This window comes from Mirounga leonina, unplaced genomic scaffold (assembly GCF_011800145.1).
Source record: "Mirounga leonina isolate KUSES-001 unplaced genomic scaffold, KU_Mleo_1.0 Mir_454, whole genome shotgun sequence".
NCBI classification, from domain to species: Eukaryota; Metazoa; Chordata; class Mammalia; order Carnivora; family Phocidae; genus Mirounga; species Mirounga leonina.
Genome location: NW_023270763.1, coordinates 7246310 through 7263515, shown reverse-complemented (window position 1 = coordinate 7263515; position 17206 = coordinate 7246310). Strand labels below are relative to the sequence as shown.

Below are 17206 nucleotides of genomic sequence, written 5' to 3'. Positions count from 1 at the left end.
TCAGGGAATGAGTGACTTATGAAGGACACCTGGATCCTATCCTTGTTCTGACTATTTCCTGGATGCCTGAGAAGACACGTGCACCAGACCCCAAGAAAAGACGAGACTCATGCTCTTTTCCTTTCCAAGTCTCCGGAACGCTCAGTCCATCTCGCTCTCTCTCTCTCGTAGATATATATATATATATATATATATATATAGGCTCTCCACACCCAACCTGCCTGCATCAGGATCTCAGCCCACGGCTCCTCTCCTGAGTCTCCCTTTCCTGCATGGGACTCAGAAATCACTCACATTTGCACAAGGAAGTAGGATTTACCAACCCTGCCACTTGCATCATCCCACTGAATCTTCAACTCCTTTCACAAAAGAAGTGGCCTCGGCAAGGTGAAGGATCTCACCCAGGCCACGCGATTGATTAGCAGTAGAGCAAAAACAAAGTTCATCTTATCCCAAAGCCCCCCAGCAAATGTAGAAACCCCTTTATCCTTCTAGTCTTTTGTTTTCTTGATAGCATAGCTTCATTTTCACCGTGTTTATTATTTACCTGCTCCAGTAGAATGTACTTTCCTCCCCACAAGAGCAGAAACTTTGCTTTGTTTTCTGGTTCATTCCAAAGTGCCTGCCATTTGGAATGAACAGGTGAATGACTAGGAATGAACTTTGAGCTGAGATCCGATTGAAGTTAGGATGCAAGCCATTAAAAATCAGTGGAGAGCATCCTGGATAGAGGGGATAGCTAAGGCAAGGCAGGAGGGTACTAGAAATGTCAAGGAGCCACCGAGACTGGATGGAACGGCACTTGCATGGGAGACAACAGTGAGAGATGACATAAGGTGGGAGGGTTGGATGCAGGTCACCTAGAGCCTCAGAGTCTGCAGTAGGACTTTGGATTTTATTCTGAGACTAATGTGAAACTATGGGAGAGGTTTTCTTTATTTCTTTTTTTTAACAGCTTTATTGAGATATCTTAGACATATAAAAATTGTATATATTTAAGGTGTACAACTTGAGGGGCATCTGGGTGGCTCAGTCAGTTAAGTGTTTGACTTCAGCGCAGGTGGTGATCTCAGGGTCCTGGGATCTAGCCCTGCATCAGGGTCCCCACATGGAGGGGGGCAGGCGGTTTGCTTGTCCTTCTCCCTCTGCCCCTCCCCCTGCTTATGCTCTCTTTCTCAAAGAAAATCTTTAAAAAAACAAAAGGTGTACGATATTTGGATTTATGTACACATTGTGAAAAGATCACCACAATCAAGCTAATTAACACATCCGACACCTCTACATAGTTCGATTGTGTGTGTGTGTGTGTGTGTGTGTTGAGAATAAGGGAGAGTTTTGAGCAAAGGGGTGACAAGGTCTTACATTCTTAAAAGATTGCTCTGTATACTAAACATCTGTTGAGTTTAACGAATGAATGAAATCTCCTAGATGGGCCCCCCAGACCATAGAAATGGAGATGTGACCTCTTCCTCAGTCAAGAAACATTTATTTGGATAAGAAAGGAGTCTCTAGGGCTCTGGGCTGGGAAGGTAGCCTGGGTTTCAGGCCTGGGACCCAGCAGCCCGAACAGGCTGGGAGGGGCACTTCCTCTTGCTGAGGTTGGTGAGGATCTGGTCCTGGTTGGACCGGTAGAGAACCACAAAGCTCTCTGCAGGAAGGACAGGACCTCTGTTCTCTTCCACCTGGCCCATCATCAGATAACTGGCTCCTGGGGGAGGAGAGGGAGGGAGCGAGAGCGTGTTATTGAGACCTTGGAGATGTACCTCCTTGTCAGAGTCCTTCAGATTCTATCATTTTTGTGAGGCTACGTCCTCTTCCCCATTTTGCCACATCCGTTACCTTTCTTCATGGGGGGGCACTGCTTGCAGGGCACATAAAACTTCAGGAGGGTGTCAGTGAGTGGAGAGGGCAGGTCCAGGCCTCCGGTTTTATAAGCACCAATGAGACTGACAGTGACAGTGAGGCCCTCTCCTGGGCCCCGAACCATGGACTTCACTGTTGCGGTCACCACTGTGAGAGAGTGGGGGTGAGAGGTGAGGAGACAGGAGGCCAGCTCAGGGCTGGAGCCAGGAGGGGGGACTTGGAGGACAGGAGGGGAGGTTAGAGCTGTTGGCAGGGGGGCTTCTTACCCAGGCTGCTGGAACAGAAGTTGCTCTGCAAGGTGCCCGTCCGGCGGCATTGCTTTGGGCAGGACACAGCGGGCACGTCTAGGAGGGAGAGAGGGTGCTGTTTGTGGAGGGGGACCCACCCAGCAGGTAGGAAGGGCCACTTTCCTCATAACAGCCTCACTGATTTGAATTCATTCAGAGCTCTATCCAGCGTTGGGCCCCAGCACCCAGTACCAGACCTCAGTACAGAGCACCAGTGAGTGATGTATGAATGAATGAATGAGTTTGGAAAGGAGGTCTTTGAAATGCTCTCTTCAGTCTGTGTCCCCTTCCTTCCCCTTCCCAGACTCACTTGGGGCCCCCGGAGTTGCCTGGGCCTCAGAGGAGGCCTTTGGTTTTTCCGCAGATGGGAGTCCGGGCTTGGGGAGCGCGGTACCCGACCGGGCATCCTCCCCTGGGCTCTGGGCCCGCCCTTCAGCACCTCGCGGCAGGGTCTTGTAGGAGGCGGAGAAGCCATCCGCCGTGACACTGAGGTCAGAGACGAACTGGACGAGGAGCTCGTTCCCTTCGGAGGAGATGGGACTGCGGGTGGCGGGGCACCGGGGGAAGCGTCAGGGGGGCCTTGTCATCTCCGCCCTGGCTTGGCTGCCCAGCTTCCTGACTTCGCAGGACCTACTCGCCTCTCCATCCGTGGACCCGTCCTGGTGCCAAGCCAGGTCTCTTGCCTGGTTCCCTACTAGTTCCGCCCACCCGTTTGGGGTTCACGGGTTCAGATCCCGCCTCTTCAGCTAAGCCTGGCCTCTCACCACCACCCCCACCCCCACTCCCTTCCCTAGAAAGGTGGAGACGCCCGGACCCACCAACCACCCAGGCCCGTCCCCTCACCCCGGGGCCGTGTCGCCGCAGAACTTCCCCAGCCTTTTGGCGTCATCGCTCACGGCTCCGTTGAACACGCTGACCGAGTCGTAGCGGCAGTAGGTGTCGGGCTCCAGGTCAAACTTCCCGAAGGTCAGCGAGATCACCTGTCCGCCGGGAGAGAGGAGGCTGCGCGGCGGGACCCCAGGCGGCTCCAGGGCGCAGAAGCCCTGCACCCCTGGCCTCCTCCGGAAGCCCGGAAGCTCGCGGCAGCCTCCTCTCCCCCTTCCCGTGTCCCCCGGAGCCCCCTCTTAAAGCATTCACACCACCGCTCCGAGGGTCACACACCCAAGGGAACCCTTCGGCGGCGTCTTCCATCTTGGGCAAGGTCTAGTCCAGGCTCACGCTCAAGGAACAGACCCCAGCATCACCTCCAGCGCCACCACATACCACACAAAACACCGTTTATAGATCAGCATTGTGTACCTCGCTCTCGTAAGACTCGTCACAGGTGTGATTTTACATTTTTTGTTTGAGTGCAAGCAGTTCTGGGTCTGTTTTTGCTCCCTAGCGCGAGCTCAGTGGTCGGGACATAGCAGATGGTCAGTAAATCTTTGCTGGCTGCATGCTGGAGAACGCCGCCTGGGTCCCCGAGGGCGGCCCGGCAGGGGGTCGGTACCTGGTCCGGGGGCGCGATGATGTGCCAGGAACAGCTGATGCCCGGGGGGTAATCGGACTCGGGCCAGTTGGGCGTGGTCAGGGTTCCCTGGGCCTTCTCCAGCCGCCCCCCGCAAAATTGGTGCTCTGGGGAGGGGAGAAAGGAGTGGGGGTGGGAGGCGGTGGAGACCCTCGGTCAGCTCGAAGAGAGCTCTAGGCTGGAAGCCTGTGCTGGAAGCTCGGACGTCTGGGTCTCAGCATGAGGGGACGAGAAGAGGGGTAGGAAAGGGGGGTGTGGTTAGCAGAGTGGGGGCTTGGAGGAGCAGGGCTCAGGGGAGTCTTGGACCTCCGGGCGCCCAGGCAGGCGGTGGAAGGGGGAGGAGGCATTGGCTGGACACGCTCCCTTCTCGCCCCTCCCCCTGACCCGCGACCACACCGCTCCTCTTCCCCTGGGAGATCCCATCTCCCCGGTCCGGCGGAAGAGTCCCCTTTGCAGGCTGGGGAGTCCTCACGTTGTGAGGGTGCCCTCAAACTGGGGCACAGCCCCAGAGGCCTCTTTGGGGAGGTCTCTGCCTTAAACATTAAAATGTTTAATGGGGAAACTTCGGCCGCCAGGAGGGGGTGATGGGACCGCAATCGGGAGCCCCGGGCTGGGTGTAGGGGGCTCCGGGTCGGGGGAACCTAGTCCCCCAGCCCGGGGGTGCCCCCTCACGCCCGTCTGAGGGAGCCCGATTGCGGACGGGGGCGGGCAGTTACTCACCGTCCCAGTAACCCCAGGCCGCCCATTCCACCCGCGGGTCGGTGACCCATTTCCGCCTCGCGCCTGGGGGGGGGCCTGGAAGAGGGGTGGGTGGGAGCGGGAGGGGGGAGAGAAGACGGGGAGGAGGGACTGAAGGGGCAGTTAGTGAGGAAAAAGGGTAAGGGAGGTAATGGGGGCCCTAGGCTCTCGGGCGCGGGGTTTGGCTCGGGGTGGAGGTTAAGGCTGGGGGCGGGGCCTGCGCCGGGGGCGGGGCCAGGAGAGGGGGAAGGCGGAGGTGAGGGAGGTCTCACCAGTGCCTGAGGTGGCCCTCCCGCTGTACCAGAGCAGGAAGCCTCGTCCTCCCGTGCCCTCGTCCGCCGTCATTCTCAGGGTCACCTGGTTGCCGGGGGCGACTAAGGGCGCAGGCCGGAAGGTCCCGCAGAAGCGTCCAAGCCGCTGGCCCGAGGTTCCAGACCCGGCAAAGACCTCCAGGGCATCATAACGGCAGGCCGAGTGCTGCTCTAAGTCGAAGACGCGGAAGGAAAGGGACACAGTCTGGCCCTCAGGGACCTGAAGGCGGGGACAGGGAAGAGGACCTGCAAAGTCAGGCCACACAAAACCCAGGCGGAGGGTACTTCTCTTTCCCCAAGCATCTCAGAAACCGGGCCTGAACAGGAAGGGACCCCATCAGGGTGCAGAGCAGAGGGCCTGGGCCCTGCAGCAGCTTGTGGCTTGCGCAGGGGACAAGACCTGAGGGCGGGAATGGAGTTGGGAATGGACGAGCGGGCCCTGAGTTAAGGAAGGTGTGAGGACACTTTGCCACGTGTTATTGTGGGCCCTGCCGCCCTCAGTGACCAGAGGGGACGGGCTTGGACTTCCCTGGGAGAAGGGGTGGTGCAGGGACCGGAGCGGGGAGCAGGGGGTCGGCAGACTGGGGTTCCCTTAGCAGTCAGGTCTGGGAGACTTCAGCAAGGGGGTAGTGATCAGAAGGGCCTTCTCACCGTTATTGTCCAGATGCACTCCTTATTGGGGGGGTAGAGGTTGGGGAAACCCTCACTTGCCACGTAACCTGACTCCCCGGTCACATCCCCTCCACACAGGAACACGGGTCTGGAGGACAGAAGAGGGGTCAGCCATGAGTGGAGGAGAGCTTGGGAAGGATAGGGTAATGAGGATTGGGGGGGGGGCAGGGAGGGAAGCCAGGGGGATGGAGGAGAAAGGCCTAGGGGATCTGGGGCAGCCTCAGCCAGCCAGACCGGGATTGAGAGGATTAGGAACAAGTGGGGCCAGCAACTTGGCTGTCTCTCCAACACCCCCCAATCCCCACCCCCACCCCAACAGGAATTCCCGGAATCCTCCCCAGGCTGTTCCTCACTCTCCCTCCTCGCCCTGCCTGGCAGTCGGGGACAGGAGCCGCCTAACTACTTCCAGATGTGGACACAGCCACGAGGCCATGGGGGGGAGGGGGCGGAGAGATGAGCAGCAGCAACGATGGCCCTCACGTTGAACCTGGAGACCAGATTTCCGCAGCTCCCAACCTTTGCCCTGCTCCTGTTCCTGCTAACTACTTGAGTATCTGTCTCCCAAGTCTCCCACTTTCTACCCCCCTCCCCCCCCACCTCTAATTCCCTCCTGGAATCCAGATGTCCAGCTACCAGGCAAGTTCAGGGTCTTGGTGCTCTCAGGTTCCACGGGGGGGCCAAGGGTCTGGGTGGATGGGGAGACTTAGAGGACAGGGGACAAAGGGTGGAGGAACGGGGGGGGCAGTGGTGACCCGCAGAAGACTGTGGTCTTGCAGTAGGGAGGGAGAACTTGGGGGCTAGGGAAGAGTTGGGGCTGCAGGAGATCCGGGGGTGGTGTGTTAGTGAAGGAATCCACAGGATCCATAGGCAAAACCCCCAGGAATCAGGGCTTTTGACGCTCACTCAAGCTATCTGGAAGGTGCCAAGAGACCTACCTGGTATAGTTGGGGGTCTGGCCCTGGGCGAAAGGTAGCAGGGCCCAGGCAGTGAGGACCCCCAAGAGGGAGGCTGTGGCAGCAGGCAGCATGGCCGGGGGGAGAGGCGCTGGGGTCCTCGAGGCGGCAGCTGAGTTTAGCAGCGGCGGCAGCCGGGATAATCAGTGCCAGATGAGGCGGCCTCGGGTGTGTGGGCGTGGGGACTGGCCAGTGGGGCGGGCGGTGGGGAAGGCGGGACAGGGAGAGTTTAGTCGGGACAGTGGTGAGTCCAGGGGCCTCTCTACATCCAGGACACATAAATATTGACCTAAGGAGGGGGTGGAGCAACGAAGGGCAGAGGGAGCATCGACCCTCAGCCGTAACGCAGGCATCAAGTACTGTCATCTGGAAGCCCACTCTGCCGGGTGCCCGAACATCCTGCGAACACAGCCTCTGGTCCTTCCTCATGATCATCCCCATGCCTGCCTCCTCAGCATCCACAGGAAGTCCTTCCTTTGACCCCCGACATCCAGTCACCCCCCCCCCCCCCCCCCCCCCCACACACCACTCCAGCTTATTTTCCACTTCAAATTTCTACTGTCTTCTCCCCATCCCTGGGCCAGACTAGGCCAAGGAGAAAATTCTTTCTGCTCACCCATTTTTCTCTCCCAATATTTGGAGGTATGGGAGTGGGCTAGGGAGACATGGTATGTGGATAAAGGGAGCCTCCCCCTCATTAAGGAAGAAGAGGATGTAGTAGAAAGTGAGGGAAAGGGACAGCACGTGAGACTGGACCTGGAAGGTAAATGGGAGGAGGGGAAAAGGGCACTGACTTCACGGGGACTGAGGGAAATGGGTAGGAAGCTCTGTGAGGTCAGAAGCAAGTGGCCTCCTCAGGATGGGAGTAAGTCTGAGGGACAGAGGATCCGAGTAAGAGAACCGAGTAGCATATGTTGACTGCATTGTTCCAGAAGGTGGGGCTTGGACTTCCAAGTCCAGAAGCCTGGGCCAGTCTTGGGAGTGGGAGGGGAAAGCAAAAAGAGATTTAGGTGGTCAGGTCCGCAGCACCTGAATGCTTGAGCCGCTTCTGCTCTGCCCATCCCCGGCCACGCTCCTGCCCTCTGTTGCCCACCAAGCCAGGCTTTGGGCCCCCGTTCCCTGCCCCATTTTCCTCCCAGGCCCCAAGGCTCCAAACCGGGCCTCACTTCAGCCTTTTATTCTATTTGTCCATCAAATCTCTTGTCCATGATAGATTGGAGTCCCCTCCCGGGCAGCCCCCCGAACATCTTACAAAACAGTTCCCGGTTCACCCTGGCATGTCTAGCAATCCCCACCACCCCCCACCATGTGCACATGCAGTATTTACTGCTACCACCCCATTTCTCCTTAGCTCCTGGCCCAGGGCCAGACTCTCCCTCCAGGGGTGAGATTAGGAGAGGGGGGTCAGCTCTCAGGGGTTGGGGGGCTTGGGCCAACCCCTGCAGCAGCCCTCTGCAGCATGTCCAAGGCCCCCCAAAAGAAATCCTTCTGTGCGGCCATCAAGGGCATCCAGCCCACGATCTCCTTCATCTTTTCCATGCGATCCTGCAATGTGGGGCAACTGTGGATCTGGCTGAGGTACTCCTCACAGGCCCGGGCCACCCCCCCAGGGTCCTGGGATGCTCCGGCCCCCAGGCTGGGCTCGGGGGTCGCCACCACCCTGCTGGCTGGAAGGTCCCGATAGGTGGGGTGCTGCTCCATGTCATGGCTGGACAGCATGTAGAGGCACTCTCTGGTAGAGCAGAGGGAACAGGCACACAAAGGGACCTTGGAGGAGAGAAGGGGCGTGGCTGAGAGGGGCCTTTACTGAGGGGCTCCCAGGAAGCCCCAGCTGTTGTGTTCTTCCCTCTCAGACCAGCCCCGAGCCAGCAAGTGAGCTCGGACTGGCCAAGCCCCAAGGTTGTGTGAGGTCAGAGAGGGCCAGCAGGGTCTGCTAAGGGAGAGAGCCAGGAGCCGTGGTGTGGGGCCGGGAAGGGAGGCAGGTGATGCTGGGACGATGGGGCCCCCAGGTTCCTGCAGGAGCCCCGGCTACGTCGCTGTCCCACCTCGCTCTATTGCTCCTGCCCTCCCTGGTTGCCTGCTTGTCTGACAGTGCTCTGACCTTGACGTGGAGCTTCACGAAGGAGGCACTCCCCTTAGGCCAGCCAGGGAGGCGGCCTCCAGCCCCACAGCCGCAGCCCAGAAGCTCCTTGCTGAAGTCCGAGCCCTGGCTCAGCACCAGGGAGTGGTTGAGGCCACACCACAGGGCAATGGGGCGTTGCAGATAATGCACCTGAGGACACAGGGCCAGGATCCCTAAGGTGGGAACGCCAAGGATTTGGGGGCCCAGATAGGACAGGAAGGCTCAGGGAAGAATCTAGGAAAACGAGGAGAGGAAAGTGAAGGGACTCAGCATCCCCCCACCCCACCCGCCACCCAGCCAGGAGGCAGACCAGCAGCAATCTCTCCCTCCTTGGTTCTCCTGCAGCCCCAGTCGGACTGCACGGGGTCTAGCACTTCTGCTCGTTCCTCATCTTTGCTCCCCAGAAAACATGCTACTGGTCTGAGTCCAGGGTCGGCTATCTGCTCCCTCATTGTCACCCCAGGCCTGTGCCAGGCCAGCCTCTCATCCTGCCTTCCAGCCCCAGGAGGAGGGCTATCCTTCCTCTTCCCAAAGTTGAAAGACTCCCTCCCTGTGCAATTCCAGGTCAGCCCCCAGGAAGGACTTTCCTTCCACTTACTCCTCCCTTCTCTCTCCAGCATGTTCAACTTGTCCTATCCCTCTCTTTCAAACTGGCGACCCTATTTTGGAAAACAACATTGCCACCTGATTCCTGCGGCTTCTGACGGCTGTCTTTTAGGCAGCAGAACTGGTTACATGACCAGTATGGGGCCGACCCCATTCTTGTTCTCACCACAGCCAGGCTTTCTCTGCTTACTAAGCTACTGACATGTTCTTTCCAAACGCACTTGACCTCCCAGTTGCCAAATCCCAAGGCCTCTCCTGCATACTTCTTCCTGAGATCGTGAGGGCTTTAATTTTGAAGATACAGGTTAAGAAATTTATGGTCATTATAGAAAAATTATAAAATATTGGCGAGCAAAGATTAATTTAAAAATCACTGGCAAGGGGCACCTGGGTGGCTCAGTCGTTAAGCATCTGCCTTCGGCTCAGGTCATGATCCCAGGGTCCTGGGATTGAGCCCCGCATCGGGCTCCCTGCTCTGCAGGAAGCCTGCTTCTCCCTCTCCCACTCCCTCTGCTTGTGTTCCCTCTCTCGCTGTGTCTCTCTCTGTCAAATAAATAAATAAAATCTTTAAAAAGAAAAAAATCACTGGCAAGGGGCGCCTGGGTGGCTCAGTCGATTAAGCACCCAGACTCTTAATATTGGCTCAGGTGTTAATCTCAGGGTCGTGAGTTCGAGCCCCGTGTTGGGCTCCACACTGGGTATGGAACCTACTAAAAAAAAAAAAAATCACTGGGAATCCCACCACCTACTGTGAATATCTTGCTGGATATTCTTCTTCACTACTGTGTGTGTGTGTGTGTGTGTGTGTATAAATTGTTTATTTTTAAACAAAAATGGGATTGTATTATGTAAAATAATTTCACACTTTTTTTCACCGAAAAATATGGCCTGACCATCTTTCCGTGTCAGTAAGTATAGTCCTGCATTATCTGTCACCATGAGTCACCCCCTCCTGTCTGAAACCCTCTGAGTCCACGGCTTCTGGGATTGGCATCCGAGGGTGTGCCCCTCCGGTCTCAGAGACAGCCTTTTCATTCCCTCTGTCTACGGCATCGGTTCCTGCCTGGGCTTTGCTCCTCCATCCCTACTTCTGTCCGTGTCAGCCTTGTTCCGACATGGAATCTAATGGCAGAGAGACATTTCCACTTTGGAAAAAGTCCAAATTCACACTCTGCCTCTTTCCTCAAGCCAGCCTCCCTTCCCACGTTTGTAGGCATGCCGTTTTTCTTCAAGGGGTCTTGCGCCAGAGTCCCTTTTGTCCTCGGGGCCTTCTCCTCACATCTCAGCAGTTTCCAGGGCCTGTTCATTTCCTTCCAAAACATCTCCGGGATCCATTCTTTTGGGTCCTCACTGCCCCCGGCTCTTGTCTCAAGTGCTGTTGGGTCTCCACAGTCTCCCAGTGGGCTTCTCATTCCGCAGCCTCCTGTTCTCAGTTATCCGTGGGGGTTACCTTCTGCTCCCGAAACCTGCAGTGACTCTTTCCCAAGGTTATGCTTCTCTGGGCTCACCCCCACCTGCACCGCCTCATATCTACTGGTTTCCGAAACACCGTCTCTGCTTCAGGTATGTGCGAGCCGCGATGTCGTCCCCAGTATGCAGAATGCCTCTCCGTGTGCCCACCCGAATCCGATCTAAGCCGCCAGGACCTGATCACCTCTCACCTCTTCTGGTTAGGCCAGCCCACCCCTCCCCACCCCGGTCTCCGTGCTTCACTGAATTCCTAGTGCACTTACAGCAAGCACCGCACAGAACGGACCTCACAGTGCCAACCCTGGGAAAGACATGCACCAGTCCCACACAGGCATGACGCACTGATTGGCTTAACTTCCCCAGGGAGTAAGGAGTGGGTTCTAAAGAGAGTGGAGAATCGGAGAGATCCGGGGGTTAGGGAATTGGAGGAAGGGGGTCAGGAGGAGAGTAACTGAGAAACAGTCTCACCTGTGTGGGTTCCCCTCGGTCCATTTTGTCCCCTGTTCCCAGCTGCCCGTATCTGTTATTTCCCTGCATGAAGATTCGGCCAAATTCATCCACCAGGCCAAGGTGATTGTAGCCAAGAGCGCAAAATAGGATCTAGGAAGTAAGACAGAAAGAGGAGGTGGGCATTCAGTTCCCTCCAGAGGAACCCTGAGTTCCGGAATCTCCCAGCTGCTAACCTGCCATTCCCAGCTGACTTCTTTTGGCCTTGCCCGCTGGCCTTGCCCACCGCCTCGCCCCTCTCTCTGGGTCCCCTGTCCCTCCCTGAGCAATCATTTGATGCCTGCTCATATTTCAGACCTCTGGTACCTTTCAAACCCTAACCCCCCTCCTCTGCCCACCCCCTGGTCTGCCCCATTCCTCCAGGATCCTACCTTGGCAGGCAGTGAGAGAGCAAGCGGCATCTGCTGGTCCAGGGGGTCAAAGGCTTGAAGGGTCCCAAAGAGATCACGATACACCCCTGGGGTATGCACCTCAAAATACACTCCCCCCTGGTCTGGGGGGTCAGGAGGCCTCAGCTCAGCAGCTCTGGGCACCTATTTCCTAGAGCTAAGGCCCCACCTGGGATAAAAGCTGCAAGATCTGGGGCATCTCACACCCACTAGCAATATACCAGCTATGATGTCTGGGGACCTAAACTCATCTTTTCATTAGGATGCCCGAGAGGGTGCACCACAGGCTGGAGTAAGTATCAGGGGGCGCTGTCCATTTCTGGAAGGTGAGTTTAAGACCAGGGTCTAGAGAAGAAGGACGGGGGTCCTTACCCGTGATGTAGAGAGTACTGCTCTGGTTGGAAGCCATGCAGGCCACACGAAGGTGAGGCAGGCAACGGGACACCTTCCTCAGGGCCAGCTGAACTGTGTAGGAGCGCGGCTGGTCCAGCTGGGTTTCATTTACTACCAAAGAGTAGATCTTTCCTTCCTCTGGGAGATGGGTAGAGGCAGATGATTATGTGAGGGCAGGGAACCCCCCCAATATCCACATTAAGTTCCCAGTAGACCCTCTAAGCCATACGGATAAAACATTTCCTGCCCTAGAGTGGGGCTGGAAGAAAAAGGGTAGAAATGGAATAAGGGAAGAGTGACCTTGAGTTGTCCAGACTCTAGCCCTTTACCACCAAAAATAAATCAGGGAAGTCCTTGGGTGTGAAAGACGAGTGGAGAGAACACCTAATAGATTTGGCAGAATCCAACTGGAGTGTTAGGAAGAATTATGCTGAGAACTGGGGCCCTGCCTGGCATGAAGAAGTCCAGAGGGTCTCAAGCTTGGGAGTGTGGTCAAATAAAGGGGACAGGGGCACGAGTCTGGCTCAGTCAGAAGAGTTTGTGACTCTTGATCTCGGGGTTGTGAGTTTGAGCCCCACAATCGGTGTAGAGATTTCTTAAATAAATAAAACAAAAACTTAAATATATATATATATATATACATGCGACAATGAGCAAGTGGGTGGGGGAAGTTTGGGGAATTAAGTGTAGTGTATAACAGGGACGTTACAAAGGTTAGAATTTTGGAAGATTGGCCTTCCACTAGAACAGTGGTTTTTAAACTATTTTTTGCAGCAGTGCCCTTTACTCATATGAGACACACAGAATCTTAGATGAGGAGACAGACAAAAAAGCGAAGCTCTTGGGTTTGAGAGCAGGATGAGCTGACTTGCAGAAACCCATGTGAGAGGCCTCCCCCTCCCCCGCAGCAGGTCCTGAAGAATCTGTAGAAAGCAGTTTGCAAACCACTGCTCTGGGCCACACCTGTAAGAAGCAACAGAGACCGCTGGGTCTCCTGACCGACCAGCATGATCTGTTTGAAGCTCATGGAGTGGTGGAAGGTCATCTTGAAGACCCGCTGCCCACTGGACTGCAGATAGACCTCGACACAGTCACAGGCCCGGCTGCCAGTTCTGCCTACCACACCTGTCTGCTCCCGAGTGGCCAATACATAGAGGTATTTACGGTAAACTGTGTCACATCTTGGGTCCGAGGCAAACTGTAGGAAGAAATGAAGGTGTCTGGGATCTAGGCCTTGGAGTGGAATGAGGCTGGGACAACAGGATCCTGGGATGAGCGATGAGGTACTTGGGTTCAGGGCTGGGAAACGAGGACTTGTTTCTCAGTTCCTGGGACAGGAGGGCAACTGTCCCGAGGAGATTATCTCAGGGCTGGTGTGGGCCCTGGGTCCCCCCACCCACCCACTGCAGGAGGGGTGGGGTCTCAGCTGCCAGGGCTCTGCTACTCACATCCTTGGCTCCGCGACACAACACAACATAGCGGCAGGCTCGCTTCCACTGGATCTGGCCAAGGGTAGAGGAGACCAGGGCGTTTTTGAGAAAGAAGAGGGTCCCCGCATAGTCAAGAATGAAGACGTGGTCCTTGGTGGGCAAGAAGCGGCGGTAGCCATGGGCTAGCAGAGGGGCTACACTCTTGCTGAGACAGCGGCGGCGGCCCCCAAATGCCTGGAAATACAGGCCCTTCGTGTCTGGAGAAGGGAAGGAGATGGAAGGCTCAAGGGGTCAGGATGGCACAAGGGAAAGGAATCAGAGCTTGGGCAGACTAGATTTCTTGGGTAGCGTGGTAGCGGCTCCTACACCCAAGACTGGGGAACAGACCCCTTCTAAAGGACACTGGAAAGCTCAGAGGACATCTTTAATAATCCCCTATAGAGGATATCTTTAATAATCCCCCATGCCTGAACTTGAGTTCTCTGTCCCCCTCTGCCCCTCAGCCCAGGGCACTACACATGCTTCTAAGTGAGCGCTTCTTCGGTCCAACCTTGCATCAGAGACATCAAGGGGAAAATACACAGAAAAGCAGCAAGAGGAGTGAAAAAGAACGACCGAGAAAGGCCAGTAACTGCCCTCACCCCTAGCTCTGGATCTGCTGTCTGGATCAGATCTGGATCTCCCTTTATCTCAAGTACTTGGATAGGGACTCCCTGGGAATGGTTTAGAGCATGTTTCTCAGCCTGGGGTGATTCTGTCCCTCAGGTAACACTGTCACAACTGGGGGGAGGTTTGCTCCTGGCATCTGGTGGGTGGAGGCCAGGGATGCTGCTAAATATCCTGCAATGCACAGGACAGCCCCCCGACTCCAAACAACTATTTGGCCCCAATGGCAACAGTGATGAGGTTGAGAAACCCTGGTTTAGAGGAGGAAAAACTCCAGGTTTGGGGAGTGGAGGAGGTGTCCGGGATTTGGACAGAGATTTTGAATATGGAGGGAGGTTTGTCATGGATGCTAGTAACGGGGGTCCATCAGAGGGTGGAGCTAGAAGCTTGCAGCGCTGGAGGGCGTATGTTTTGAATCTCTTCCACAGAAAGGGGCCCCAGAAGTTTGGCCGAGAATGCTGAAGCAACTCTATGGAACAGGAGGGACCCCAGAATAAGGTAGGACAGAGGCAAAGAGAATGGGAGTTTCTGGGGAGATGTACAGTTAAGAATGGCAGCTCTCTTCCAGGGCCGGACCCCAGAGCCCTGCTCTCGAAGGCGAGGACTGAGCCTGCGACAGATGCGTCTCCACACGCCCTCGGCGTCGCACACTTCGCGGAAGTAGCGGCAGGTCTGGCCCAGAGCGACTACATCTCTGACTGGGAGGAATGAGATGATATGCTCCACCTGGGGGGCAGGAGGGAGGAAGCAGGGATCACCGGGGCCCCTCAGCGGTCTGGCCCCCCGTCCTTTATTCTTAATACCTCCCTGCGGAGGACTCACCAGCTCTGGGGGGAACAGCTGAACAGAAATAGGGTTCCCTCTCCCCTTCTTCTCTTCACCCCCAGGCTCTGGGCCACATGAAGGGCAGCTCCGCTTCACCTACCCAAGGAGAATGGGGAGCACAGGGGTTCCATGAGAATCAGGCCTCTTTTGCTCCCTTCTCTCAGCCTGTCTTTCATTAGCTACTTTCTTGGGGGCTCACAGCTCTGTCTTCCAGCTCTGTGTTCTCAAATCCTCCCATCTTTCTCTCTAGGTCCATGGGTCACCCCTCCCTGTCTGCCATGTTCCTTGGTCCACCGGCTCCAAAGAACCCCTCCCCCGATCTCTGGCTGCCATCTTCTTGTCCTTCCCTTGGCTCGCTCCCCCCTCACCCGGAGCCCCTCCTCCCGTCCGCACAGCCCGGTGACTTTTTGCAGCTTTCGTCTCCGGCTTCTCCTCACCATCCTGACTGCCCCCTCCCTGCTCCTGCCCTCATCTCTCCAGGCCCCTTAGCCCCCCGTAGTCAGCTCCCTGGCCCCCGTCCCTGCTGCCTTCCCCACACCATGTCCCCCGCCTGGGCTTGGGGGACCTCTGGGGCCCCTCTGCCTCCTAAGCCCCTCCCCCATGGAGTCTGGGAAGACAAACCTCTCTGTGACCTCACTGCCCAGCCACTGTGACCTATTTTCCCCAACCTGGCCCGGGATTTTCTCTTAGACAGCTCCTGGGTTCTAGCTCAGCTCTAGCCACCCAGTGGCTCATGGGATATGCATTTTACAGGAGAGAGAAAGCGTGAACTACTGGCAGATGAGGCCTTTACTTTTGGGGAGTAGTTGTGAGGTTCCTCCAATTGAGGCCCTTTTAGCACTAACTCTGCTCCGTAGAGAAACACTGGTGAATTCTCCTATCTCAGCAGGCCAGGGCCTCCAGGGGATTTGTAGCCCACGAGTATAAACTAAAAAAAAAAAAAAAGTATAAACTCATTTTGACAGATGAGGGGGATCGGTGACCCTGCTAGACTCTCCTAGAGGAGAGCATGCACCAGATTAAAGTGGAAATAATTCAGCACAAATTCTTTAGGCTCATAAAAACACACCCAAAAGCAGATTTCCTGGATAGTAACATCAATGCATGTATGAAGGACAACCTATCAAGGTGGAAGAAAGGGATACTGAACCTTGGGGTATCTCCCAGAGTCTAAGTCTTTTAATGTAGTCTTATAGGGGGAGAGGGGTGCCATGTATGAGAAACAGCAGGATTTGGGGGTGTGTCTGTCTAGGTAGGACCAAAGGATCTACACCAATAAATCCAAGGAGTAACCGGGTCTTCCAGGAACTCAAAGCTATCCAGTCCTGGACAACCAGCCCTCAGCTGCCTAGTATTACAGAATTTATTGCGCTAGCTGATCGTCAACCACCCAAACTCCCTTATTCATGGTGAGTAGTAAACAACTAGTTTGAGACACCGTGGATGGAATTTTAATCATTCAATAAATGTTTAGGAATTTCAACATTTGAGATGTGATTTTTAAGAAACTTTCAGTGGTTTGCAGTCAGGCAACTCTCACCATATTAAATGGACTATGTTATGCCACCTAAGAGGATGCTAAGATCTCTCAGCAGACAGAAAAAGGATCGTCGGCTTCCTCTGGTGGCTGGGTCCCCTTTGATCCACTCCATTTCATTTCGGGAGGCAAAGAAGAGGGTGCAGATAGAAAAAGCCCACCATAGAAGCTGCTGGGAAACCAGGCTTCTAGAGCGAGCGGTCAGTAACTTGCGGATTGCTCTTGCCAACCCATCAACTTCCCTCCGCCTCAGTTTCCTCATTTGTAAAACGGAGGGCTTCTTCTAGAGGACACGGTCCCTTCTGGACTAACAACCCCCCCCCCCCCGCGCTCGTCATCACAGTTCCCGTCCAGGCGCGCTCTTCGGGGCGGGCTGGCCAGCCGGGCGGCAGCTCTGAAGGCTCTCCGGTCTCCCGTAACCCTTCCTCCAGGAGCTGAGCTGGGCATCTCCGGTCTCTGGGAAGCCCCCCGCCCGCCGGGGCTCCGGACACCTACGCAGGGCCTCAGCCTCCGCGGCCGGAAAGGCCTCCATGGTCCCTTCGGATGCAACGACCCGCTGCGCACTGGCCTCAGGCGTCGCCTGGCCCCCACGCCGGCCTCCCCCGCGCCCTCAAAGCGGGCTCGCTCCCTAACATTTCCAGGTCGCACGCGCCACTCCAGCCCTTGCACTGTTGCCGGCCGGCCCGGCGCGCAGCGATCACATTCTTTACCTCAGTCACAAAGTTCTAGCTCACCCGCCTCCTCCTAGGCGAAGGGACCGCCTTCTCGCCCATGCTATTGGTTGGTACAGCCGTCCCTCAGAGAAGAGGCCGGGCCAGGTTCCCTCCGGAGGATCGAATTGGCCTTCTTGACAGTCACTCGCCTGTATCTGGCTTGCGATTGGCCTCCGTTGGAAGAAAACCAGGAGCCCCGGCTTGCGGTCACTCG

General features: G+C 56.1%; 2 protein-coding genes and 1 long non-coding RNA gene across 5 annotated transcripts; 1 reads left to right on the top strand and 2 right to left on the bottom strand.

Annotated features, from left to right (window-relative positions):
- Positions 1 to 1469: 1469 nt before the first annotated feature.
- PCOLCE (procollagen C-endopeptidase enhancer) lies at positions 1470 to 6625 on the bottom strand. 2 transcript variants are annotated; one of them, XM_034988515.1, is made up of 10 exons: positions 6317 to 6625; positions 5361 to 5469; positions 4671 to 4929; positions 4381 to 4455; positions 3643 to 3767; positions 2994 to 3130; positions 2461 to 2690; positions 2130 to 2207; positions 1840 to 2010; positions 1470 to 1708 (listed from the first exon to the last, which is right to left on the bottom strand). In XM_034988515.1, exons 1-10 carry the CDS (start codon positions 6406 to 6408, stop codon positions 1542 to 1544), a joined length of 1443 nt encoding a protein of 480 aa, XP_034844406.1. In that variant the 5' UTR covers positions 6409 to 6625; the 3' UTR covers positions 1470 to 1541. The 2 variants fall into 2 exon arrangements, with proteins under 2 accessions (XP_034844406.1, XP_034844407.1); XM_034988516.1 differs by lacking the exon at positions 4381 to 4455.
- A 230-nt stretch (positions 6626 to 6855) lies between these two features.
- FBXO24 (F-box protein 24) lies at positions 6856 to 17193 on the bottom strand. Of its 2 annotated transcripts, none has more exons than XM_034988513.1 (10): positions 17014 to 17193; positions 14740 to 14838; positions 14460 to 14643; positions 13270 to 13508; positions 12785 to 13019; positions 11801 to 11959; positions 11411 to 11532; positions 11001 to 11132; positions 8436 to 8606; positions 6856 to 8101 (listed from the first exon to the last, which is right to left on the bottom strand). In XM_034988513.1, the coding sequence occupies exons 1-10, from the start codon at positions 17050 to 17052 to the stop codon at positions 7739 to 7741; spliced, it is 1743 nt and encodes a 580-aa protein (XP_034844404.1). In that variant the 5' UTR covers positions 17053 to 17193; the 3' UTR covers positions 6856 to 7738. The 2 variants fall into 2 exon arrangements, with proteins under 2 accessions (XP_034844404.1, XP_034844405.1); XM_034988514.1 differs by lacking the exon at positions 17014 to 17193 and adding an exon at positions 15111 to 15182.
- On the top strand, positions 14077 to 15687 carry LOC117999422. The gene is made up of 3 exons (XR_004676265.1): positions 14077 to 14415; positions 14486 to 14587; positions 14993 to 15687. It is a non-coding gene; the product is annotated as an uncharacterized LOC117999422 (long non-coding RNA).
- Positions 17194 to 17206: the final 13 nt, after the last annotated feature.